This window comes from Dermacentor andersoni, chromosome 5 (assembly GCF_023375885.2).
Source record: "Dermacentor andersoni chromosome 5, qqDerAnde1_hic_scaffold, whole genome shotgun sequence".
Classification (NCBI taxonomy): Eukaryota; Metazoa; Arthropoda; class Arachnida; order Ixodida; family Ixodidae; genus Dermacentor; species Dermacentor andersoni.
Genome location: NC_092818.1, coordinates 54,021,302 through 54,049,300, shown reverse-complemented (window position 1 = coordinate 54,049,300; position 27,999 = coordinate 54,021,302). Strand labels below are relative to the sequence as shown.

The following is a 27,999-nucleotide window of genomic DNA, read 5'->3' as shown; positions in this document are numbered from 1 at the left end:
GCTTTAAAAGCGCAACGCCCAGGAGATCAGGCCGTTCTCTACGGCGGGTTTCTGGGGCTGCCGTTGGGCTGTTCACGCATCGCTCGCCGCATAACCCGCACGAGGTCCCACAGCGACGGGGAAAATAAGAATGCGGTCCCCGACAGCGCTCGCCATCTTGCTGGCGGCGATCTGCGGCTGCGCGTCGCTGCCCTCCTGCCGCTACCCCCGGCACTTCACGGACCACGACTACACGTGCCTGGGATTCAGCAACGCGTCGGAGCTGGAAGAAGAGATCCAGCTGCTGCGCGCTGGAGCCCCGATCCACCTGACACTCAAGGACAGCCGGCTCGAGCACCTGCCGTCGAGCGCGTTCGCGCACCTGGACGTCTCGGTGCTCGAGCTCAGCAACGTCACCGTGGGCACCTTCACGCTCGCCGAGCAGCACCCTTTCGAGGTAGAGACCGCTCTTGCGTTTTTCTTTTTCCAAACAGACCTGCCCTGGAACACTTCCGCTTTTGCCCACGGATATAGCCCGCTGGCAAGAAAGACAATGCATATTTTTTTTTTATTTGCACCCTTAAGTGTGTTGGCTTGTTTCATGACTAACACCTTTACTTTTAAATCTGTAGAAAACAACTGATCCTAAATGATAGTGAGTTAAAACTGCACCTGCGATGAGAGAAGCCGTATAGTTGAAAACTGCGTCATAATTCTGACTGTACCTGGTGCACTCTGAAATATTAGACACACGAATTTTACAGCGATAGCTGCTAACCTCACGCAGTCTTTGTGTCTTCTACCGGAGTTATTGCCGTGCTTATTTTGCCACAAGTAGCGAAAAATTTAAACTTGATTCGTCCCCATCATCTTACTGCTTAAAGGTGAGTGTCTAGACATTCTTATGGATGCGAACATTTGTACTTTGAATTAATAAGCACCGCATTGCTCCAGAGCAGAAGCCAGAAGATTTTTAACACTTTTCTTCTGCAGCTAATCCCAATTTTACTAATCAATTTTCTCGTAAGTTGCCCCAAAACTTACACACATTTCGAATAGATTTATGTCGCTTATAACTTTCACTTGAAAACGCAAAAGGAGATTTGCCCAACCTTAACCCAAATTGAAAATGTGCTTCTTTTTTTTTCTGGCATGTAGCAGACTGATATAACGTGCTGCCCCAAATTTCTTGGAGCGCGAGCTCACAGTGTCCACTTCGTAGAACTCCACATAAGAGCGCCATAAAAAAAAACGAGGCACTGTGGTGCAGTAGGCCAAGCAGAACCAGGACTGCGATCGTGTGAATTAATGCATGTGTATCTTACATGTAAATGTAGTTCTGTCGTTAAAGGTAACACGTTTGCCCCGCACCAGCAATTTCCGTCTGAGTCAAGTCTGCAGACATTCAGCTTCACGGCAGACGACATGCTGAAAATTGTGTTGGCTCTTCTTTGTGTAACAGACCGTCAATTGGATGCAAAGAATTGAAACAAAACACTCCACGAAGATGGCAAGCCGAAAATCTAGTGAGAAAAATTGTACGATAACACACAGGGGAGCAGTGCCTTGCTACTTGTCGCCCAAGATGGCGACCTGAATAAAACAACATACTATAGGAGCAACTACTCCCCGCAGTATGGAATATGTGTCCACTGCTGCAAAAATCTCGAAACGACTCGGCACATTGTAATGGAATGCCAAGATATTCGCTCAGCCAGGACCGTAGGGAACGCCGACCTTCTGGAAACGCCGGGGCTCAAAGCTGACAGTAGCATTAAAGCAGAGTAGTGATGGACAGTATTGGTGACGTTTCACTTCGTTAACGTGGGTTACGTGCAATAGTATTGAGGCTGTTACGGTGTTTGTAAGCTATGCCGTCTTGCCTGACACACCCGCATTGTCGCAAGCCGCCTAGCACGTTCTTCGGGAGTCTTTTGGGCATACCTGGCCCACGCCTTTTGCCTATCTTGTCCAGCTCGTGCCCGGCACTTGCCGACGACTTCGGAATCGGTCGACTCGCGCTCGGCCTGCACCCGCTTGCGCTGCTTCTCCGTCCTTCTCACACGGCGCTCGGCCTCTCGATCGCCAGACGAACCCGATACATCCATAGTGCGCACACAGCCCATAGCGGCGGCTAGAGGAAGTGAACCCAGCGCGCCTCCGCCTACCCGCCTCCTCCGAGACGCTCCGCCTCCTTCCTTTTCCCCCTCCGCCGCACGCTCCTTCCCTCCACCTCCAAGTGCTCAACCTCCGGCACTCGCTTCTCTCTCCCAGCTCGATGGCCTCCGACTTAGTCTTGCCGATTTCACAGGCCAAAAATACACGGTAAAGAAAAGCCGGAAATAAGGGAGTGGGGCGGTTCGAGACCTAAGTAACCTTGAAACACAGTGATACCCATTTTATCAAACACAGAGAACATGAAGTAGATATGAAGCAAAATACTACACTCCAATATATGTAGAAAAAATTTATTAGCCAAGACAGGTCAAAGGTGGCAATTTGTCTCTGCCTCGCTTCAAAGAAGATGCCGTTATATATAGTCGTTCAGCATCATCATATAATCATTGTCACCACCTGCATATTGCATCTACAACAGTTCCGCAGACTATACAACTGCAGCACCCGCAAGGTGGGAGCTGGCTACTTGAATGATCTCTTTAATTAACAGTGAGTCTGCCTTTACAGCCAGCTCCAACAGTTAAATTTACGTAGAATCTAAGGAAACGCTCATTTGCTCAAAAGTTTTCGACCTTTGCCACTAAAAGCGGGCAACATTGTGTTGCCCGCTGCAACACAATGCCAAAACTGCCAAAACTGCAGAAGGATTCAGCGCTTTCTCAGATCCCACGGTTCGTTATCTTTAGGCGCCGACTGTACCACCTTGATCACTGCAAACATGAATACGAAAAAGCGTAGGCAAACTTTGGGCAAAGCGACGTCAGGCAGAAGTGTATGCGTCGAGGAATCCCGATGCACCAGGTAGCCGTGCACGTGCTAACCATATAGCGGCGAAGGCGCGTCGGCACGAAAAGCAACTTTCTCGACGACGATGGTATGAGTGGTGCGAGGATCTTGGATCGGGCATTGGAAACAGAGCACTTTGGCGTACGTTCCGGTCAATGGACCGCGGTCATAAGCAACCTGACCCTGCAGCGAGCGTTAGGTTAGCGATGCAGAGTTCGCCACATCAATTTGCAGAACACGCTGCTAGAGCGTTTTTCCCGAAATACGATCAAGCGTCACCTATAAACTGCCCCGATATTGATGAGTCTGCCACAACCTCCATATCCGAAATATCCAGCCCTTTCAGCATGGCCGAACTAATAGCGGCGATTGAAACTTCGAAGCAACGAACAACACCTGGTCCCGATGGTATTCCTTATGAGGTTTTCAAGAACATGAAAGGAGCAGCTCTCGACGCACTTCTTCAGGCTATTAATAAAGTATGGGAGACTGGAAGCGTTCCACCTGATTGGAAGCATTCAATTGTTGTCGCGATTCCGAAACCAGGAAAATCTCCAAATAGTCTGCAGTCTTTACGCCCAATTTCACTAACCTCAACTGTCTGCAAGCTCACTGAAAAGATGCTGGCCACACGTGTTTCCTGGTGGCTTGAACGCCACGATAAATATCATCCTGCTCAAATTGGATTCCGTTCTTACTTGGAAACTGAAGACGGACTTTCTATCTTATCAGACGATGTTTTACAGGTTTCACCACACAGTCACGCTGCGCGCGGTAGTGGCAACAGACATAACGAAAGCTTATGACAATATAGACCATGCAATTATTATAGCCAACCTCATCGACCTGGGACTTCCACCGCGGGTGATAAGATTCATCTGCTCATTCCTTCAGAATTGCACATTTGCGATTAGAGTAGGTCGAAGGCAAGAAAGATACTTCACATCGAACAGAGCAGTCCCACAAGGTTCGGTTTTGGCTCCTGTTCTCTTCAACGTTGCTCTAATACCGCCAGCCTGGCAACTACATCGGATTCCAGACTAGAGGTTCTTAATCTATGCAGATGACGTCACTTTGTGGTCCGTGCATGAAGATATATCTAGACAAACTCAACAACTTCAAGAAGCCCTTGATGTTCTGAACAACTACGCTCGGAAAGCAGGGTTGGACATTTCCGCCCAAAAATCAAGCTATGTTGTGGTGGCCAACAAGAAAGGACGCACAAGAATCACGCAGCACCCCTTTACATATAGACTCGGCGCAGTGACAATCCCTGAGGCTTCTGAGGTCCGCATACTGGGTCTCGATATTCACCACTCCGGCGGTGGTACACACTGGCTCCGTAAAACCAGACAGAGTTCGACAAAAACACTTCACCTTATTCGTCGCATTGCAGCAAAAGCAGCTGGAGCTCGTACTGACGTAACTCCACGGTTGGTGCGTGCAGTCTTGCAGCTACGAATTTTATATCAGGCACAATTTCAACGGCTGACTTTGGCACAGCTGGCACAGTTGGAGACGATTAATCGCGATGCTATGCGCACAATCACAGCACTGCCCCGCATCACTCCGATACCAACCTTACAGGAACACGCCCAGCTCAACACAATTGCAGAGCTAATTTTGCAATGTGAAAAAGCACGTGAAATAAAAAAGCAGCTTATTCCGGCTGTCGCTGCGTTGCATGCTCATTTTCAACGCGGCTCTCGGATTGACAATCAGTCCTATCCAAAGGCTCCCTGGGAATTCACCAGCATCACAACTAATAAGCCAACGAAGTTACGACGCAGCGATACAACAGGTATTATTGACGAACACAATATCGTCGATGCATCATGCGCTAACACCTCCAAAGTCTATACGGATGCTGCCATTCTCCCAGACGGCGGAAGGACATCGTTCCTGAGTACTACGCATAATTTCATCAGCGGCCACCAGCGCTATTTATCTACGGAAGCCAGCGTTCTAGTAATGGAACTTCAAGCCATCCACGACGCTGTGCAAGATGCGACATCTAAGCTGCCTACCACCAAGCAACTAGATATCTTCACTGATTCTTTAGCGGCTATTCAGGAACTCAAGAAGGTTGATAAGGCGATGGAAATCTGCGAGACAATACACACTATGAATAGTAAAACAGCTACTTGCGTCAAGGTACACTGGATTCAAGGCCATTCAGCGAACCCCCACAACATTGCTGCTGACCAGCAGGCACACTGCCCTCCTAATCCTGATTTTCCGCCTGTTCCCCTCCCACCTCAACCCCTTAACCAGCCTTAACTCGCTCCGAGCCCGTCAAAATTTTCTCCGGCAGGACACACGCGCTCTTATCCCACCGTGTGTCTGCTCCCTCCCCCTTCACCTTACTAGGGCGGAGGAAGTTGTGCTTGGGAGGCTTCGGGCCGGGGTAGCCCTTACACCGGCTGTGATGGAAGCAGATACATACCACTTAATATGGACATGCACTGGTTTAAAATCGGAACGCTCGCGTCTCCTACTGCAAGCCGGCCTCCGCTACAGTGTGACAACCAGCTATGACCGCTGGATACATGACAACAGATTCCACAAAAGACTGCTTTAATTCATGCTCAACACAGACCTCACAGCACACATATAATACACATACACGCACCAATAATTATGCCTTAAGGGCAAGTCTCTATCGCAATAAAAAAGTGCTATTAGGGACACGTGATGGAGCAGTGATTAACTAAGGTCGAACGGCAGGCATGATTACGTATATAACAAGTGTATACGAACATCGGGCGAAACATGAATCATTGTTCATTCTGATGATCACACGAAGCACGTTGTTCATACGCGCTGTATAAATGGCGTAATCACACCGAACCAACTGGTCTTCCAACACACCTTTATGAAGCAAAATGCAACTTTAATATCACCAGGAAGACGAGCTCTATACAATGTTGTCTATCAACTAACCGTGCAATCAATTGGGCTGGTGTTCCTCCTGGTGTTATAGCCTGCTGCTTAAACTTAGTAAAGATGAACCACAGTGTTCCAGCGTGGTCTAGTGGCTAGGCTACCTGTCCTTCACCGACCCGACTTGGGTGCGAGATCCGAATCCCGGCTGAGGCGGCCTCATTTCGACGGGGACGAAATGCGAGAACGCCCGTGTACCGTGCATTGCATGTTAAAAAAATCGAGGTCGTTAAAATTAATCCAAAGACCACCACTACGGCGTGCCTCATAATCATATCGTTGTTTCGGCCACGTAAAACCCCACAATCTAATTTTTTCTTAACTTAATGTACCAAATTGCTCAGAAGCAGCCGCCACCCCCACCCCACCCCCCAAAAAAGAAGTTTAAAATTAAATTATGGAATTTTACGTGCCAAAACCACTTTCTGATTATGAGGCACGCCGTAGTGGGGGACTGTGGAAATTTGAACCACCTGGGTTTCTTCAACGTGCACCTAAATCTAAGCACACGGGTATTTTCGCATTTCGCCCCCATCGAAATGCGGCAGCTGTGGCCGTGATTTGATCCCGTGACCTCGTGCTTAGCAGCGCAACACCATAGCCACTAAGCAACTACGGCGGGCAGAAGCAGTCCCATTCGCCACGATTAACTTCTGCGCTTGCGCAACTGCATATGGTATACGCCACATGCAGACTCTGAAAGCGCAGATTTTCACCGCGATCCATTGCGCAAGTGCCGTTACTCGAAGATGTTTATTTATTTATTTATTCATTTATTTATTTTGCTAACCGCGCGTGTTTTGCAACACTAGGGCCACTCTATCTCTGGGGTTATGATGTTGTATATACGTGACAGGGCATGTCTGCTGCGGCATGCGCGTTCCATTTTTTTTTATTATTATTATTAGGGGGGTGCCTCATTTCTCAGGAACCTTTAGGAAATATCCCGGTGTCATTGGAGTCCTCGCAGTGGTTTCCAGGAGTACAGTGGTGTTCTGTGCAGCGAGGCAACATCACGTGGTTTCTATAAACATATTTAGCCAGGAGCCGCAGGATTGTGAGTGCCATACGCAATAATTAGGCTAGCAAAATTAAATTAAAGAGACAAGTCTCGCCTGGTCAGCGCTGTCATGCTCCTACCACTGCGTTTGAGCTATTTGCGATAGAGCATTTGACCAACTCCGGGCACCGCAGCGTAACCCATGTGCGCCGCGCTGGTCAGCCAGAAATAAGAGAACCGCAAGAAGGGTTGACTTCGCCTCCGATCGTCCTCAGCGCGGCGCCAACTGAATGGAAGCTTCGCGACTGACATCGGCTTCACGGAAGGATTATTAGCGCACAACTGGTGAGCGCTTTCCCTTCCCGGGAACATGCAGTCAGTTATCGTTACTGATATTCTGACACTCGTCAATTTTTCAACAGCTCCACCACGCTCTGATCGTCGGGTAATGTTGCGTATATTTTTGAAGCACCGACGTAACGCTAGAACCCCACAGCATTCTCTGCTGTTTGTCTGCGCTGGCATGGCTAACGTTACCTCCACTATCGCAGTGGCTATCGTCATAGATAAACCCGGGGGTCAGGACCAGCTCAACGTCGCAGTACGTGGTTGCGATGATAAGGATGCTTGCTACAAGCTGCAGATGGACCCGGCTACACTCTAAAAATTTTCACACCCTTATGGGTGTAATACGGGTGTATTCATCTTTTCACCCTTGTAAACACCCTTGAAACACCCTTTTTTAATGGAAAAGGGTGTTCAACAAGAAAGCACCCTTGGAACACCCCAGTCTTTCTAATAGACACCCTAATTATAAGGGAGTAAGTGAACAAGCTTACAGTATATGATAAATGAACATTGCCAGTTAAGGCGTTGATATTGGCTTTACATGAAACGCGCGCTACCTGCGCTTGAATCAGGTAGCTGGAATGATTAGATCAGGGCATCTAGGCAGCAGCGCGCTGGCTCCGAACAGCGGTCAAAAATGAAGTTTCCCACTAATGTTGATATCGAACGGATGGCACTAACGCGCAGACTTTGCATAGCCAGATATCTGCAAAAGGCTTGATATGATCAATGGCAAAATATTTACAATGCTATCACTGAATACTTAAAGGTGTGCAACCAGTTAGACTGGGAATTGTTAGGAGTGAGGGCTAACGGTAAATTGCTCACCAACTTACGGTTTGTAGATGACATTGGCATACTCAGCAAAGCTGCAGACTATTTGCAACAAACGTTTGAGGACCTTGGCGAAGAAAGTGTAAGAGTCTGAGAGTTAGTATGCAGAAGAGAAAAGTAATGTTCCGCAGCCTGGCGAGAGAACGAATGTCATGGTCGGCAGTCAGCCTCTAGAACCTGCGCAGAAATACGTTTATTGAGGTTAATTACTCGCAGGGGCCTCTGATCAAGGAAATTAACAAAAATAAAAAAATTAGCTGGAGAGCTTACGGCAGGCATTACTAAATCATGACCAGGGAGCTTACTGCTAATCATTGCTTTCTACCGTTACTAACGTATGGGGCCGAAACTTGGAAGTTACCAAAGAAGCTTGAGAAGACGTTGAGGACCGCGCAACGAGCGATGGAATGAAAGTTATTAGGCATGACGATAATAGACTGGAGGACAGCGATGTGGATTAGAGAGCGAACGGGGATAGCTGATATTCTGGTTGACATTAAGAGGAAGAAGTCATGCTTGGCAGACATTGCAATGCGTAAGGGAGAGAACTGCTGGTCTATTGGAGTTGCAGAATGGGTGCTAAGGGAAGGGAAGCACAGTCGAGGACGGCAGAGAATAATGTGGACGTGATGGAATTGGGAAACTTGAAGACACATGGAACCAGTTGGCACAAGACAGGGGTATTGGAGATCGCTGGAGAAGCTTTCGTCCTGCGATTGACGTCAAAATAAGCTGATGATGATGATGATGCGACGACATCCATGCCAGCTTCGCGGCATGTCATTCATGTTATGACATGCATGCGTGTCATGCACGTTCTGATAGCTCGATTTGCGTCGATTGCGGGGGGGGGGGGGGGGGGGGGGCTAGTAGCGGTGTAGCCAAGTGGGGCACGCCGGGCACTTGTAACGCTCACTAACAGTAAATTTTTTGCTACTATGGCAATGGCCCCGCTCCTTCCCCCTCCACGGTCAATTGGGACCCCACCCCCCCTCACACGAAAAAAATTTTCGGGCTACACCACTGTGGGGAGGGGGGTGTAAGATTGCTCCAGACCCCTCCCCCTAACTTGTCAACGGAAACGGGGGAGGGTTGGGCCGCTGCCACCGGGCCGCAAGCCTTAGGCAGCCCAATAACCGGCTGCATTTCCCTTTGGACGTGAATACTGCTCTAATGTGATTACACTGTAGGATTCGTGGCGGTTCGAGGGCCCCCATGCGACAATAAAAAAAAACACATACAGCCATCAGCAAGTCTTAGCTTGAGCAGATCTTTGGGAGCTGGGCAAGACTCTCATAAAAAAAGAAAGCTTGGCACCCCTCTTACATGCATTGTCAACTCTGGGTCACCGCTGACTGGACATTTCCGGTAAAAAAAAATTACACAGGAACTCCTCTCGGATTTGTCTAAGTATGCGTAAGCATTGTGACTCTTCCTCATCCACACGCAGTCCATGTCGTTATCAATGTTATGAGACTTGATCCGACGACTATAAGCGACAGCGCTGCGGCGACACGAGCTGCTGTGGTCGGCGGCGCCAAGTGAATGGCGCAAGCAAAGTACTGCAGGTGGCGGGGCCAGGTGCGCTGTGACGTTACGTTCGTTTTGAGCCGTTATCGCTCTTTAGCACTTCTCAGCCGCGTCGAACCATTATCAACCGTTCTCCGGCGGCGGCGGCTGCTTGTGGCACGGCCGCGCGAACCGTATCTCGAAAGCGAACTGCAATTTGGACAGAGTGTGCCCACTGCTGAAAACTTCACGCGCTCTGTTCTCACCGTTTACTTCGCTTTGAAAACAGACGCGCGTACACCTATCTTGAAAGTGATCTGCGAAAAGAGCATAGTGCGGCATAAGCTGAGAGCTTCGTGAGCGCTGTGTTCTCGCCGCTTCAGTCGCGTTGAAGCGAGAGCTAGCACGAAGGTGAATTCACTCGCTGCTGCGGGTTCTATATTGAAAGGTATCGTGCGGTACGGACTGACGGACGGATGGTTTTTATTTGTGGGTAATTATAGAAATGCTTACGTTATAAAAAAAATCGCAGGGTTCGCGGATGTCGCGATAACAACCAACTCCGTTTTGATCGCCCCCTCCCCACCCCGGGAAAAGGGACACTACGCCTCTACCTCAGTTGAAGAAACGATGATGAAACGTTAACGACAAGAACGGCAATTTCTAACGCGTTGTCTTATGGCCTCCGAGATTTGCGCGCAAAGCTGGCGCGCGCGAACCTGGGGGGGCCATAATTGGCTGCTTAATAGCATTAAAGGACAAAAAGATAATACCAAACGACACAGTAAAAATGCAAACAAAGAACTGATCTTCGCTATACTGTTTGGGGAAAAGAAATAAAAAATTAGACAGCCGCAACACACGCCACTAAAGCCACCACCGCCGGCATAACGCGGAACCAACAGTTGGCAACATTCATTCGCGCTTCATTGTCCGCTTCGTCTCCGCAACGAGAGCCGCCATCCTTTCGCGCCGGCCGTATTGTCATAGTTTTGTTTTTCTGCAAGTCCGCGCACGCAGCTCATCGGTAGCTGCACGGGTGCACGGCGTCGCATTGCGACCTGCGGCATTTTCTCGTGTTCGCGCAATCGGTGTGAAACATGTCGCATGTGAAATATTTGATAGAAGTGCCTCACGTCCAAGTCAAGCCGCCGTACGGGTGTATGGCTGTGTGCCCCGTTCTCGGAAGCGTCGACGGGTTTCCGGCATGCGGATTTCAGGTACGTGCAAATGCGTTTCGCCCTCCTATTGAGCTCCGGAGCAAAGCGTGCAGTATTTCATGTGAAAGATGCAGTGCCCGTCATCATGGTGTGAATTTCGAGCGGCAAACGAGAACTGTGGCACTTAGAGCACACCGCGGCTGCTAAGTCAGCGTTGAAATTGTTTTGCGTTACCGTAATATGTTGCTGTCTGTCTAATCTGCGGCTTGTGGACAGCTAGCCCATTGACTTTTGCTTGTGGCAGCGATAGGTATATAAATGGAAGCGGTAATAATTTTCGAGAGCAGACAGTTGTTTCGCGCGATGTTTGGTCGTGTTCATGGCGTTATGAAAGCTAGAAAACTAACTGGCTTGATCGTGCTTAGTTCCAACTCTAAGGGGCGTAACGTTGGCGCTGTATATGTTTGTTTTCCGTGCCGCGAGTACCACTTTCATGCTTTTGTTGTATGAGAGTGGTAGCTGCTGCATGCCGTCTGGGCAGAATACAATAAAAGCAATTTCCTCACTTTCATACGTATGCAATGTGACGTAACAAAATTTCCAGCGTTTTATTCGGAGCGTAAATGTCCAGTATAGTTTAGTAAGAAACTCAAATTCTGTCTTAGCTTAGTAGGCGTGAAACAAGTGAAACTCTCATTCCTCTTTGAAGTCGCCCAAACCGCACCGCCCGCAGATGCGTCATCGGGTAATTGACAGTAGCTTCGCTACGTGAGTTGTTTTATGCGCCAATATTGCCCGGTTAAGTATCCTGTTAATTTATGCCGACGCTCGTTCATCTTGATTTTAAGCGATTACTATCCCCGAGTACCGGACGATGCCAAACTTGTGAGGTGTAGCAAACGCGGGAAATTCAAAGTGGCGTGGCTGCAAGTTCCTGTTTTTACGTTTCTTGCATTCAAAGCCAACAGACACAGTATCACTGATTTATTTCCTTTTCTGATGTACTTGATCAATGTAATGTGACAACTGCATTTGCTCTTTAATGTTCTCCATTTATGTGTATTCAGCTTGGCTGCCAGAAAATGCTTGAATTTTTTTCAGTATCCAAGTGACGAAATATTTCACTTACGGCCGTGTGTGAAACACGCAAGATGACAAAACTGATAGCAAAATGATGAGATGTTTCTTTTATAGCGTTTGGACTCGACTTTTGGTGAGGATGTCGATCGACCTTGGGTCTGGTGACAACACACCCGACATGGCCAAAGTGCAGCCTATCAGTTGAGTGCCCCCGAATGGACCATCAACATCGGAAAATGAAACAGAGCCAGGTAGGAGCAATTTTTACTTTGGAACAGAATACTGACAGCTTCCTCTTTTTTTAAGAACTAAATAACATATTTACAAACCCATCCTTTCTCTTTGTGCAGCCTACATAGAATTGTTTTTTGCTTGTTATACAGATCTTCAGAAAGCAGTTCTTCTGAACCCTTTCTGCATGCACAAATAAATAAAGAGGAGTGCACTTTCTGAAGAAATTGATGCACTGAAATGTGCGTTCGACACACAATGAGATGCAAAATAACCAATAACATTAAAGCGGTAAAAAAAAGTTTGAAACATGTTCTAACATCATAACCCGCCTTGGCATACGGATCTAAATATAACAGCAACAGAGGTGCATGCAGAGAAGTGTTTGTAAATGTTTGCAAGATATGTACGTTGTCTAAGAAATTGTTTTTACTTACTCGGAGCTTCTTGGTGCCGTGGCAGTGCAGTAAAAGCTCAAAACGATGCCCCTGCTCCTAATACAGCACCTTTAGATTTTAAAATTAAATTATGGGCTTTTACATTCCAAAGTCACAACCTGAAGTTTTGGGAACCTGGCCTTCTTTAATGTACACCCGAATCTAAGTGCATAAGCGTTATTGCATTTTACCCCCATTGGAGGGCAGCTGCCACGGCCTACATTGAAGTTAGGACCAGCATGACTGAGCAGCATGGCATCATAGTAAGTGGGCTATAACACCAGGTCAAAATGAGAAATACTGCTTAGAACTACCAACTTCTTGGCTCACAAGCACTTTGCACTAAGTTAAAGGAGTATGGAGTACTTACAGCGACCACTTATGTACCAATTTCTTTTTAGGCTGACTCTGTTATTAGGGTGCGAAGCTTCAATTAGTCAAAACCAGCCTAAATTACAGAACCAGCTCAAAACACGCACCATGTATAGCTGGATTTGGACATGAAAATGGAGTCAATTCATGTCGCTGAAAATGGAGGTGGCAGTCACACTATTTCATGCATTTTGCCTAAAACATAGTCAATAATAATCAATTTCTAAAATATTATTTTCAAAAAGTTTTTTTCAAGCATGAAAGGAGGAGCCAAATGGTGTTCAGGTGCACGAGTGGTTAGTTGCATGGCACTTTTCGCATGTATTCACTGGCTTCTTTCAAGCTTGAAAAAAAAACTTGTTGCACCTATTGAGCAGTAGAAAGCTGGATTGGTAATTTTTCAGGATGCTCTACAATTTTTGCACTGACACTCTTGCTTTGAATATAATATTTGAGCAGTTAACTAATCGTTAATAACTAATTACCTAATTAGGAAAAATGCAAGAATTGGTTTCACTTCCTCAAAACAATGGCAAACGACATTACCTTGGTGCTGTCCAGCTACGTGGCACTTTTACATATTTAAAGCTTGCACATGTCAGACAGACCACCTGGTAATTACAAGGCATATATAGCAGTGGCTAAGTTGTGTGAGCCAGCCATGTGTAGCGAATCATGCAAAACGGCCATGTTTCTTTGACTTAAGGGCATGATAAGATTTACATGCTCGACACCTTGTATCAGTGGGTTCTAGGCCTGTTCGTAGTTTAGCTGCTACATAAACAATATTTCTCCACGTGTAAGCTCATATGCATCTTTCAAGTATATTCCCTCATGTGTCCAAAATAAACCATCCTCGCGCTTCCTTCATTATGTCTTCATCTGCTGCTGTGCTAAATTTTTAACATGCAACTGCACAAATTTTCATCTAGTTTTCATATTTCCTCGTTGTTTGGTGGCTTTATTTCTGAACAAGTTGTTTTCGTTAAACCCTGTTGCACACAGCAGTACACAGCATTTCTGCGTAGAGTGGGAATTTTTTTCAGATTGACATTATTACACCTTGCCTGGGCAATGTAAGGCATTCTACATAACACGGCCCTGCAATAATGTTTTATATTGCATTCCAGCATCATGCAAAAGCTGTTTACTTACCAAATTAGAATATGTATAAGTGTTGGAAGTAACAGAACTGGAAGAAGCCAGCAGATAATGAGGCCAAGGAAAGCATACAGGAACATGTCTTAAGTTTTTTATATGAAGTATAGAAGTGATAAATTCTAAGTAAATGAAAGTGGAATAAAAGATATCCACCTGTGGGTGAGGAACGGACCCATAACCTTCACATTACGCATGTGATATACTAACCACTGTGGTACTACGGCCGTGTTCGAGCGTCAACAATCTGAGGGGCCATTGTGGACGGTTGAATGCTGCCTCGGTGGCACAGTGGTTAGTGCATCGCATGCCTAATGCAAATGCTGTAGGTTCGTTCTCCCCCCATGCCTGTTTTTACCATTTTCATTTCCCTTTATCATTTCTACATTTAAATAGAAAATTACAAATAAGTTTCCACGTGCCTTCCCTGGCATCTTCCAGCTGTGATTCAGAAAAAGTTTGACCCTCAGTATCCTTTCTTCTCATTTGGAAGAACAGGAGCTTCATTTTAAAAATAATGAGTTCACTTTGTTCAGCATCTGAATGTGGTCTCAAATCTTATCACAGCATATGTATTACTAAGTCAAGTTTTTGTTAAGATGATGATATAGCATGGGACCTAATTAGTAGCCTTTGTGTTCAGATATATGACTAGTCTAATAGATAGGAGGATTTTAAGAAGCACTTCTAACATGGTCTGATCGTGTGTTTAAAAAAACTAATCTAGCATGATTTCAGGTATAACTGTTGCCCCTGAAAAATATTTGGATCATCTGCATTGGTATTGTTTTTAGAGAGCACCAATACTGCTTTGGTTGAAGTAGCCTCGTGGAACATGAAGCATCGCTTCTTGCTGAGTCAAGGAAATATCTGCATATCTGAGGTGCATGTGTCATATGCTCGAATGCTGTTTAAAGGCTGCTAATAAGAAAATTACTTCACTTGCCTTCCAGAGATTGCTTCAGTAGTCTATGCTACTCGATCATAAACAATTTACCAGAGTGAACATTCATCACAGTTGGCTTTGCAATGTTTATGCAAAATACCACAATTGCCTACTAGACATGTGACTGCACTAAAACTTGGAATTAATGACCAGTAATTCTTATGGGACAGCAAAACTTGTGTTTGTTACTCCAGAACAAAATGCCAGGCACTTCGGTTATTTCTGCCATAGAGTTTCTTACAGTAATTACTAGAGGGAACTCTGGAGCTCCAGTCGTACCACCATGGGAATGATGGGAAGCACATGGATTTGTCTGATATTCGTGCTTGTGAATTCAGACGTTCTTGTGGCTTCGTATATTATACGCTATATAAATCTTATTGTCGTAAATTTCAGCGCAGCGATTATATAGTAACAGAAGTTGAGTGATTCTGCATTACATTCACGAAATATACTTCATGATACTTTTGCATTTATTTCCTCAGTTATTAAGAATCCATTTTGCATTGTTGGACAAAACTACAGAATGCCAACATATTTTCTAGCATTCACTGGTAGTAAACATGTCAAAACTTGTTCTAGTTTCTGGATTGCCGCTTCAACCGTTAACCCCCTAGTTAATTCCGGAAAAATGTACAAAATTTTCCAAATTTTTTACATACTCAATTTTTCGGTGTCATTCTCATTCTAAAAATAATTACTTCATTGGTCTCTGGTTAGAAATAACACAAAAATAAGAGCTGCTCTTGAGGGCAGCTTTCCCTCAATGCCGACTGTAACTCATCTTTGACAATAACAGCAGCATAACATCGGGCAGAAAGAGTGCGACTCGTCATTGGCGATATTGGTACTACCTGCAGTCACTAGTACAGCTTGGGATCAAGGGTTAAAGGTTGCGACTTCGTTGCTGCCCAATTTTAATTCTGCAGCTGTTACACTTGGGTGTATCGTGTGTATGTACGTGTGCATGCATTAAAATGACTTCACGCTAGAGCAAAGCAACTGTAGCGCAGAGAGGCATTAGTCATCTTTATATATCTGCTTTGTAAAGATTCGCTAAGTTTATCTTTTGCAATATAGACTTGGTGCTCTTTGGCCAAAGATGACCTTGTGCTACTAAAACCTATCAATTAGCTTTTTGCAGTAGCAGGTGCTTATTCCTTTTTCGGGATTGGTGTGTGAGTTTTAATTTGTTTTTCTTGAACTGTGCAATTCCCACTCAGAGGACTGCATGTCATCTGAGGTGTTCCTTTTTCAATCAAGAATGTTGAGGTTGTGTTTGTGAAACTCGATTTCTTGCCTCAAACGAGCTTGTACAAACTGACCAAGCTGATAATTCTACCTGCTTATATATGAAATATGTTGCGGTTATGAACCCTCATAATGAATGACACATAGTATAAAAATTTTATCTATTAAAACAATTTAATGAAATTTTTCATGTTTTTCGCGTTCGTGTTCACTTCTCTACTCTCGTGTCCTGTCTGCATGCCTCACCTCTTTTTTACCAGAATGCAGGGGGAAAAGGTTCCGGTAACACCATGCATTCAGTATGGTGGCCCAGACGCGTATGCAAGCAATCTCCTTCATGTGGACCAAGAACTACTCTGCAGTGTCTCGCAGACTTCCATGCGAAGTCCTCAACATTCTCGTCTCAGTGGAATGGCTGCTCATCTATCTGCGTGTCCATCACCAAGACGGCCAGTTGTAAAGCTCCTGTACCCGTTTAAGAAAGCTTAATGATTTTTTTATTTAGTTTTCACGGTTGCCCTTAGAATCTTAACATTTTTGATGTTTATAACATTTTTACCTGGCACAAGGTGGTGCAATAACTTTAAACCAGTGTAATGTATTTAAGTGATGCTCACTCTAATGCCTATCTGGTTTTGTTAGTGTTTAAGAAATTTGTATGTCTGATGAGGTAACAGCATTTGAATTTGTCATCGTGGCTCGTGTCAATGAGCTGCTAGGAAAAAAGTTGCAAAACTTATCACACGCAAGTTGTAGCATTTTTGTTTTCATGACTATAGTATACACGTTTCAAAAGATGGAAAGTGGGGAAAAAAACCTGAAGAACATAATCATCCTAGCATTGTCATGTCCTTACAACTCTGCAATGATAATGCCTCATACATCTTGGGAGCACATTGGTCACAATGCCTACAGGTATACTTGATAAGAGAATAGCTTGCACCCAGATTTGCCACACAGTTGATGGCTGATGGCTTTTGTTTGTCGTCTTCATGTTACTACTATGTATTCAATATTCATTTAGATGTAAAGGACACTAGAGGCACTGAAGTACCAAATGGCACTTGCATTTCAGGGGACAAAGTGCCCAGCATGCCTGTCACAAAACTTGTTCTAGGGGCTACCTTGCCTCTATAGGTAAATGGATACCAGATGCTCTGTGTACAGCGTAATCGGTGTACTTGTCTGGAGTGCTTGAAAGATGTGCTACGGTCTGTACTGGCACTGTCTGAAGATAATGCATGGTTCTAGAAAGCCTGCAGCTGAGCATCTGCCACCATACTGAAGGAACTGTCCTAATTTTGTTGATGTTGAAATGTAGGAGCTGCAATGAATAGTTGTGAATGTGGCAGTGCTGCCAAACTAAAGCACAAATTACACACCTCGACTCACACAATGCACTCTGAAAGTTTTGCTACGTGGTATCTGTGTTTGCTGCCTGACCTTATGGCACGTTTACGAGCCATCGCAGGTGATTGCAGCTGCTGAGGCTTTATCAACTGGCAAGTTGAAAAAATAATGCTGTGCCACCAGTGTGGCTGCACATTCCGAGATGCAAGCTATCTTGAACCAGGTGTTCGGTAGACAGTACCTGTGCAGCCAAAACATGGTGTTTGAGCCCTATAGGCAACTACGTTCACAACTGCCCACAAGTGTTCTGTCGGAACAGAAAGTTGAGAACAAGCAGCATTTTTACCAGGGTTCAAACATTAGTGCAAGTCATTCTTTCACCAAGGCTGGTAATCATGCATATGTAATGAGAACAGGGCATTTGTTACACACAAGGGGTCATGTGTCAAGTTTAATTAGATCAGTAATCTATGAGATGGAATTATAAAAAGTACCTTTCGTTCCTCAGTGGTCTCTTGGAGAGATGACCATTTCCGGCAGTTTAGTTTTGCCTTATGTCTAGATTTGGTGTGCATATTGCAACTATAACTAACAGTCAGTGCTCTGTCCTGCCCAGTTTTTATGCTGCTTTTGTGATATTTGCAGTATTTTGCAGTTCAGCTGCAAAATATTGTCTATAGTACTATATATTGTCTATGCAAGTATATGTCTTTACTATTACTAGTTTTCATGTTCAACTTTTGTGCAGTGCTCACTAGTTATTACTAGCCATGTTTTGTTCACACGTGCTCTTGGATTGTTGTGCGAAGTGACACGGACACAGACTACAAGCAGACAGGACGAGCGCTAACTCTCAACTAAATATTTCTTGAAACGAAGAACATTATATATATATATATATATATATATATATATATATATATATATATATATATATATATATATATATATATATATATAAAGTGATTGCAGAAAACCGCAGCATAAGAACATGACAAGGTATGAAGAAATCAGTTAAACATATCAGGAAGCAGGGAAGTCAAAATAGGAAACAACAAAAAGACACTACTTCAGATTAACACACGTGTTCTGAAGATACTGAAATTCGCATTCTAACAGACAAAGATGCATGGCTAATGCAAGTCTCTCCTAATCTTTTAATGTGGAATGCCTTGATTATTTCCCGTGTGGTTTGACATTTGTCTCGAAAGAATTTTTGTGTCTTCAAACAAAGGTTTACAACCGCAATTGAAACGATGTGATGCTAGATGTGAAGCATTAGGGTTGTAAAGTGAATGTTTGTTTTCTTTTAGTCTAATATTAATGCACCTGCCGCTCTGTACAATGTAAGTCTTCCCTCACTTGAGAGGATACTGATAAACTATACCAGTGTTACAAGGCACAAAAAGGGACACATGTCTAACGCCGCAATTATCTTTTCTGTTTTGCCACCCTGTTCAAGTTTCCTATTTATCATAGGCACATGATAGACAACTTGCGGGGCCGAGAAAACTTTATCCACATCATATGTATTGGCCACGTTCCATACACCATCTGATAATCTATGTATATAGGGCACCACAACAAACCTTCTTTTTCTGTTTTTCTTGTTTCTTAGCCTGGCCTTTTACCCACTTTAAAAGCTTTTTGCAGGTTAGTGATAATAAATGCACAGGATAACTAGCCTTTTCGAGCCTATTTGTTGTGAAAAACTGTTTCATATTGTGTGGACATGACTAGCTTACTCAGCTCTTAAGTTTGCCATTACTAATGTCCACACAATATCAAACAAAGTTTTTCACAACAAATAGATAGAGAGGCATTCCACATTAAAAGATTGGGAGAGACTTGCGTTAGCCATGCCTCTTTGTCTCTGTTAGGATGCAAATTTCAGTATCTTCAGAACACGTGTGTTAATCTGAAGTAGTCTTTTTGTTGTTTCCTTTTTTACTTCCTTACTTCCTGATATGTTTAACTGATGTCTTCATACCTTGTCATGTTCTTACGCTGCGGTTTTTTGCAGTCACCTATATATATATGTTCTTCGTTTCAATAAAAATTTAGTTGAGAGTTAGCGCTCATCCTGGTCTGCTTCTAGTGTGTGTACGTGTCACTTCGCGCTACAATCTAAGATCATGTTACTGTACCAACTCGCCCAACTTTCTATCCTTGTGTTAACATAGACACACTCAGACTTGTTCTTACTTATGTGACCGGTTATTTTTGTACTTTATAATAAGATGCAGTGCTTTTCGAATGAAAACATCTGATAGTTCGTAGTGAGATTATTTAAAAAAAACTTTTCTGCTTGAAATTTATTTGAACAAGCCTGTGCCATTATTCGGTGCTTATGTCTTTGTATTGGTATGGTTTTACTCCTTATCTTCCTTTTTACTTTTAAAACGTGCAAACATTATTATGTAAGTATTTCTCTTTAATTAAATAATACTTTTCTTATGACATTTCGTCAGAAATTTTACAATGATTTTGTTCAATTAGGTAAGCTTTAGACTAGCTGATTGTTATTCTGATAGCTTAACTTACTATGCCTGTGGGATATTCAATGCAAGCACATGGTAAAAAATAAACTAAATTGTTAGGTATAAGCAGGTCACTGGCAGTAAATGGAGCATACATATATTTCAGGAAATAGTGCATGCTTATATATTGAACAGCATGCACAGCTACACATGCTGTTTTGTTTGTAAATGCTGAAACAATATTCGAAGTGGAAGCGCTTTGTTGCACTTTGTTCTTTGGCTTTCAGTGCTACCTTTAAGTCATATATGTGAAAGTACTAGTAGAAGCATCCCGTGGAGATAAATGACAACTTTGATGAATAGAGGTATAAAATGTGTGCTTAAAACGGCAAAAAACTGCTTCACAGGCAAACGTATGCTTCTGTAGTACTGCACTTGTTACCGTCGCCAATCCATGCATTGCTTGCGCTCTATTGCATTCAATACGAGCTACGACAACGAGCTGTGGTGTCTTTCCCTCCTGGTCGAGGTGGTGCGAAAATTTTTGACCAAGTGGAGGTTTTTAATTATTTCTGAAATGCATGCAACTATGCTTTTGGCTGTGCGCTGTTTCCACGGAGTGATAAGTACTGGTGCACCAAGGTGCGGGAGATCCTGTGTCCTTTGTGCAGCGCGCGTTGTTATTGCGCTCTGCATCCTGCCGGCAGTGTACTATCACTGCAGAGGAAGATTACGAAAAGCATAGGATGTGTGCATTTCTGCGATCATGAAACTTAAATTTTTTGCCTGAAAGGGTCGCACGTTATGCTACCACATGACGGACCAGAAGCGCAATATGACGACGCCTCACAGATTCTGGCTCATACTGAACAAGGTAGTACCATAGCTAAGGCTAGGCAGCATTCACAACAGCTAGTCTGCCCATTAACTACATGGCTGTAGTGAACGCTAAAATACTTGCAGGGATAACACCCTTTCGGAAGGGGGTTGTCCATGCTACACCCATATTGAAAGGGTGGTGTCTGTGTTACACCCCATATAGAAAGGGTGTCGTTTGTTTTACACCCATAGGCAGGGTGACGTCATATTAACACCCCTTCCTTTGTGGGGTGTTAATTTGCATCCCTTTGCTTGGGGTGTAGCAATACACCCAAAAAGGGTGTCACCCATGGGACAAGTCATTTACACCCTTAAGGGTGTTAAATTTTTTAGAGTGTAGCTTGCTCGCACGAGGGTGATACTACAAAAGCAATGAGCGATAACCTTTCGCAAACTAATACGCTGCATTGCTGAAAGCGAAACTTCGTAAATTTATCTTTCACTCTTTTTGTCGTTCTTCCGCTTGGTCTCGATTTCTCTGAGCCCATATTTCCTCACCGATTGGGAAGCTGGCAAATAACCCTCCGTTACAACGCCGTTCCAGCATTCTCGTGGCAGTAATACACTGCTGCATGGATCGTCTCTGCTGTTCTGGATCATTGGCGTCGAACTTGATCCTTCAGATATCCAAACCGGTGGAAGTCCCAAGTAACCCTATCGGGGCTGAACAGCAAATGCGCAAGAATTCTCTCCACTGTTGGCGACAAATGTGATGTCGCTCGTTGTCACTTCACGCTCTATGAGTCTTCTTGCAGGTCACTTATCGCGCAGTGCGCTGCAGAGCTTCTGCAGTGTTTCGACGTATTGAGATGGATTTATCTTTGGTAATCTAGGCATTGAATCAGCTCCTGCACCCTACTTCAAGGATTCTTGTTGCTCGCTTACTGTCACTCGCGTATCTTCTTGAATGAGTGCATCGACGGTCTCCTCATTGACTTCCATCGCGGCTTTCCCAGGCCGACCATTCCGAGGTTGTTCTTCTATGCTGGTCTGCACACGCTTTGAAGGTCTGGCCCATTTTAGCGCGCTGCTCGAGCTCATCCACGTGACACCACGAGCACGCTGAAGCCTCTTGGGAATTTCTGCTGCTGAAAAGTGTTGTTTCACCAGACCTTATGAATCGCCACCTGCTGACGGAGCGAGGCATCGTGGGATGCCATTTTGTTTAGTGTATTGGTAGATAGATAATGTAAAGTGGTGACAGCAAATGTCAGTCCACGACTACTTAAAGATAGAGCACTGTACACCACCAAATACTCACATTATTGTGCGCTTTCAGATTTACATACATAATAACATAATGGGCGACGAATTGATTGATCCAACGGAAATGCGTGAGCATTAACCCTTCGCGTTCCTCCTCTGACTGTGCAGCACGCTTTCGGCGTTTCGCTTCAGCTTCTGCCGCCAGACGAGCTTTAAGGCCTTCCTCTGATTCGGACCGTCGTCGCCGTCGCATCGCCTCGGCCTTCTTTCAGCGACGTTCCTCAGCACGACTTTCTATACCGCTCGTTGACGACGCTGCCATCCATTCTGAACTGCCGTCAAAGACACGGGCCTTCACAAGATATGTCTGAACCTAACACATTCAATCTGCCAAGTTCACCGCAACGCGCCACAGAGCGATTTCCTCTTCTCTGGTGGTCTGCTGGCTGTGAGCGCCGAAGCGGGGCGTCACGCGCCACCTGTATTTCTATTGGTCCCTAAGGTGTGACGTCATGCTACCTTATTCCTCCTTTCGACACCCTCTCTCACCTTCGTCGTTCCTCCTCTAGATTTGTGATGTCGCGCACTTCCCTCCGCTCCTCCTCCTCTCTCTCTCCCTCTCCCACGCCACGATTTAACCGCCGGACGCCGCCGGGTTTTCGTTCGCATGAGCGTCCTATGCTGACACATTAAAATAGTCGATCGTTAGTTTCTGTACGGACCCCTTGTACTTACTACAATTACTCAGCTCGGGCGCCGCTTTTCATTTGTGCCATACGCTAAGCACTGAGCAAGGGTAAAAGCTTGCGAGGACGGCGTGCGCGCCAAAGCTCATCGAGGCTCGTATACACAAGAACGACGAATATGCGAGTCAGAGCAGGACTGTGCCTGTCGAAATACATCTATGCATAATATTCAGTTTTTCGATCTGGCCGGAATGCAATGTTGGTTACGCTTCTGTATGGTGCCGCTCTAGATTTTGTCTATCTTGTAAGTTTTCATGCTCCATGGCAAATTTAGGGCAGTCCTAGCAAAAGTAACAGTGTGGAGTATCAATCTTAGTCATTTGCAGGCATGCGATAGAGTCCGCTGAAGCCAGACATGATTAACTGGAGAAATCCGGAAGGAGTCATCGTCCTCTGCAATAAATATAAGTATGAAATTTTTGGCCGCAAGCATTACGATGAAGAATAAAACTATGACTTCACTAGTGCTGACGAAATACGAAGTGTGTCGAACATCCCGTCAGACATAATTGTGTATTTAGTATAGTGGTCATGTGCAGCAAGATTGCGACGTCTGGAGGGAACTGGAGCCATATTGGGAAAGCAGGGGGTCTCATTGATCTGCAGCTCAATGTTCGTTGTGTTTTCTTGGAGGTACAGGACAGAAATAGGGGAAACAAATCGCGCACATGAATGCGTATACTTCTGAAGATTTATTCATGGCATTAACATTTTTGAGGAACGCCACTCAATCTGCAATATATCTGTCTGTAATCTCTTTGACGCCAACTTGGGACACTCTCGAACTTTGCGGTGGCACCGCTAGATGGCGCACCGCGTCAAGGGAGAAGGGAGAGGGAAGAGCCTGACAGCAACACCTGTCTCGTACATGACGCGTTTCGGCAGTGGCAGGACTTTGTGCCGCTGAGATTGTTTATGTCCGAATTTTTATTGTATCTTTCTTCATTACACGCAGGGCTTCGAGGACACGCTCACCGAGATCACCTTCAGTGACGACAGCACGCTGCCGGAGTCATGGGCCGTGCTGAAGGAACTGCACAAGCTTCGCGTGCTCGCAATATCGGACATGAGTTCCGTGAATCTGACCAAGGACTTCCACCTACTGCCCCAGAGCTTGCGCGTCATAGGGGTCACCTCGTCGCATCTGGAATACGTGGACGACGACTGGCTGGCCCCGCTGACCAACCTTGAGGTGATCGCGGTCGTGGACACCTCCATGAGCTCGCTCAAGAGGTCCATGCTGCCCAGGCCGGCGCCGAAACTCTGGCGCCTCATGTTCCAGTGAGTATGCGGGAAAGCGAAGTGTCTTTCACTGCGAAGGAAGAGGTCGAATGTGGGCTTTTGCTGTACCCGCCGTCAGGGGCTCTGTAAGTGTTGTTCTACAGAAACTTATTTTCTGCCAATGTCAAACAGAGGCTTAATTTACTTTATTAAAGGGTAATTCGGCCCTAAGGACTCGGCGGCCGTCGTAGTAGTTACTATCTGGTGTCACACCATTTGCTACCTTCGTATAACGGCAATTGGTAACGATAGAGTTAGTAACATAACTGAGTAAACGAGGTAGTCGCTCTTAATAATGGGTCTCAGCTACCAATTCCAAACGCAAGTTAGCACCATCTGATACAAAATTTCTCACCACTGCTTTATATGTCGGACCAGCTGAGGCGTATTCCACAGTGGGTCTGAGATATGTATTATATATGAGAATTTTGAATCCGGTGGTGCTAACTGTATTCAAAATTGGTAACTAAGACACAGCATAAACAGTGACTACCTTGTTTAGTGAGTACTGTTACTAGCTCTATCGTTGCCAGCTGCAGATATACTAAGGTAGCAAATGGCGTGGCACGAGGTAGTAACTACTCCGACCTTTTTTTAAGGGTGAAGGCGATATGACTGGAATAACAACTCAAGCATGTTAATCGATTCGGAGAATAAGAAATGCCAGTAGAGAAACGTTTTACAAATTTCTTCGGTGTGGCGGATAGAGCATAAATGGCGACTTCGTGCTGTTGATAGTGCCAAGAATATTGCTGCGGTTTGTGAAGAGCCGCAAGAAGCAAACTTAATGGGGCACTAAATAGAACGTTAATTTAATAAGTATCAGTAATTAGCCAAACCAATAACGGCACTCTTACCGCGGTGAGAAGCTTGGTGAGCAAGGAAAGACAAAGATGAAAGACGTGTGGCAGCGCCTCCTTGAAGCTCCCGCACCTGCTTACCGCAACGTCAAAGATTTTGACGGCATTTGCTACAGTCTAGTTAAAGGGAGACTGCATTATCTTCCAAACGAGTCAAAGACTGAAATTCGCAAACTTTAAGAAATTAAAACGACCCGCAACGGCTCAAACACGAAAAAAATGCGTTGCGACCGTTGACGTCACACTGACGCACCGACGTTGCCGATTCGGCGCGAAATTTTAAGAACGGTGAGCTTCTACCTTCATTTTTTTCCTTCATTAATCAACCTATGGCCGTGAATTTGAAGAATATAGAAGTTCGAAAGAATACATTATCAGCTCAAACTGATCGAGTGTTTCTTTTTAATGTACGCCTTTAAACATCTTGTGTGGACTTGTCTCCCAGATTTAATGAACATTCCGAATGTGGTGTCCAATAGCAACAACAGCTTGACCAGCGTCCCGAAGGACCTCTTGCAAGACATGCCCAAGCTGATCGCCATGGACCTTGGCGACAACCTGATCCGGACGTTCGATGAGGAAAGCGTCGCGCCAATCTTCAAGCAGCCGCTCTACGACCTCATCATCGCAGGTAACCACACAGCTATATTGCAAATGTCGTCTCGCAAGCATGCATACCGAGGGGCTAGACCACAGGGTATCCTATTTTCGTAATACAATCCCCGTACTGCTGCCGCCCCTCAAAGCGCTCAGTCTAGTTAAAGCATCCGCTGAGCGCCAGAAGACGAAAGTTTGGTCATTTAATGACTGACTAACGTCGGTTTCCGAGAACGAAGTGAGTCAGGAGTCTTGCACTGCAAATAACAATGAAGATTTTACAAAGAACATAAGTGCTAAGTAATGCTACAGCAACGCGTACATACAGTAGTTACGACACATGTACGTTTTACGAGACGTCCGCTTTGTGTATGGTGAACTATGACAGAGGCAAAATTCGCGTTGTGTTGTTTCGATCCATTCTCCGATCCAGCTTTTTCTATAGTTCGCCGGAATATAGTCACATGGTAAAGACGTTCCATCAAATTCAATTCGCCCTCTGCAAGTGACCGCTCTACCATGCGCGTCGGTGCTCTGACCAGGCGTGGCGCATTGTGATTCTCGCAGGCAATCCCCTGCACTGCGACTGCAAGCTGCGTTTCATGCGCGGCCACATCAAGAACTGGCGCCCTAACCACTGCCTCACGCCGGAGTCACTGAGGGGCCACCACCTCAACTGGGTCACCGACCAGGAACTGGGCTGCTAGAACGCCACGACCCCCACTGTGCCCCCACGGGGACGATGACGCGAGCCCTTCTTGGTGACCGCGGGATCAGCTGCGAGGTTGTGGGAGATGCGACGAATAAAAGAAGAAAAAAAACTCACCAGACTTTGCACCAACACTTTTGTTGCGCGAGTAGCAGTCATAAGCCCCCCACTGCTCAATTATACTCGTTAGAGGTAGATACCACGTGATCCTGAGAAAAGCCACCTCGTTAGTCGAGGAAAACTCTTAGCTGGAACTCCGTGTTCTGCTACCTGCGGAACTAGAAGTTACATTTTGGACTTTATAAAGTTGCGAAACTGCGCAACCTCCTAGTGGCCGCCTGAGGCGCGTAGCCGGCTAGGGGGGGGGGGGGGGGGGGCGTAGTCACAGTGAACGTGCCGCCCACCCCCCGTTCAAATGTGTACACCTCCTCCCTGAAACAAACTCCTCCCGTAATGACATCCAGTGGGTACTCTTTAGGCATGCACTGCAAGGATATGAATATACCTGAAATGTGCTAAGTATGGCCAGCGGACGCCTCTCGCAAGATGGGGTTGTTGTTGTTGTTGTTGTTGTTGTTGTTAATACCTGCACATCGATGGGATTCCATGACTATGTCCAGCGGACATCCCTTGTATGTGCGCGAGGGATATCATGGGGAAATGCCGGGTACATCTAGCACGAGGTATATAGTTCGAGCCACTTGCGCAGTGTTTGCTATAATGTTTACTACCTTCGCAGCAGATACTGCGTCACCGGTGCATCGTGCACAACGTGTGCGCGCGCACAGGGATGTGCAGGGTACTCTTCATCCTGTTGAGCTTTCCGCCAGGTCAAAGTGGCATATGGAACTAAGTGAAATTTTCAAAGCAAATATGCGCCAGGAAATACGCAAAGTACGATGTGCACAGGAGATATGCGACATCATCAGATTGCAGTTCGAACGTACGAAAAAACATAATTCTGTCACAAAAAAAAAGAAGAAACTGAAAGAGAAAGCGTCCGGGAGGACAAGTATTCGGGTGTGGGCCGAAAATATATTGAGATGCAACACCCATGACACGTCCTTGGTGGCATATATGAAATTGCACGTCCGACCGCTGTCATGTTTGTCTCCTAAGTGGCACACGGATACTGAGACATCACTTGGATGTCCCACGAACTAAGTGCTTCCCCTGAGTGGTTATGAGGGGTGCCGTAGTGGAAAGCTCCGGTTTGATATTAACCCTCTAGGGTTCTTAATGGATACCTAAATCTAAGTACGCGAGTGTTCTCGCATTTTGCTTCCATCGAATCTAAAAGGAGAGCTATAGATTCAGGGATTTTACGCCCCCTAAACCACAATCTGGTTATGAAGCACACTGTACTGGGTGGACTCCGGAATAATTTTGACCACCTGGTGTTCTTCAACGTGAGCCGAAATGTAAGCGCACACGAGCGCTATTTTTTTTTTCGCATTTCACCCACGTCAAATTGCCGCCGCCGCTTCCAGGTATGATGGAACTTGTGACCTGCTGGCCCGATAGCTCACTAGCTACAGTGTTGCACTGATAGGCCCGAGGTCGCAAGTTCGAACCCGGCAGCATTTCGATGGAGGAGAAGTGCAAAGAATTTAGATTCAGGTGCACGTTAAGGAATTCCAGCTGTTCAAAATTAATCCGCACTACGGCGTGCCTACAAT

The 27,999-nt window shown here is 45.4% G+C and overlaps 1 protein-coding gene and 1 long non-coding RNA gene across 2 annotated transcripts; both read left to right on the top strand.

The window, feature by feature from the left end:
• The first annotated feature begins 24 nt into the window (after positions 1–24).
• Positions 25–26,482, top strand: LOC126530274 (uncharacterized). The gene is made up of 4 exons (XM_050177588.2): positions 25–436; positions 23,829–24,154; positions 25,494–25,645; positions 26,179–26,482. The coding sequence occupies exons 1-4, from the start codon at positions 131–133 to the stop codon at positions 26,316–26,318; spliced, it is 924 nt and encodes a 307-aa protein (XP_050033545.1). The 5' UTR covers positions 25–130; the 3' UTR covers positions 26,319–26,482.
• Positions 10,273–18,321, top strand: LOC140218469 (uncharacterized). Its single transcript, XR_011894735.1, has 3 exons — positions 10,273–10,797; positions 11,932–12,068; positions 16,480–18,321. It is a non-coding gene; the product is annotated as an uncharacterized lncRNA (long non-coding RNA).
• Positions 26,483–27,999: the final 1,517 nt, after the last annotated feature.

What these genes read in the sequence shown, in the direction of transcription:
- LOC126530274 (XM_050177588.2), top strand. Translation starts at nt 131, where the DNA reads ATGCGGTCCCCGACAGCGCTCGCCATCTTGCTGGCGGCGATCTGCGGC. An exon ending in CTCTGGCGCCTCATGTTCCA is followed by an intron (nt 24,155 to 25,493) that starts GTGAGTATGCGG and finishes GGTGTCCAATAG; the next exon opens with CAACAACAGCTTGACCAGCG. An exon ending in CTACGACCTCATCATCGCAG is followed by an intron (nt 25,646 to 26,178) that starts GTAACCACACAG and finishes TGATTCTCGCAG; the next exon opens with GCAATCCCCTGCACTGCGAC.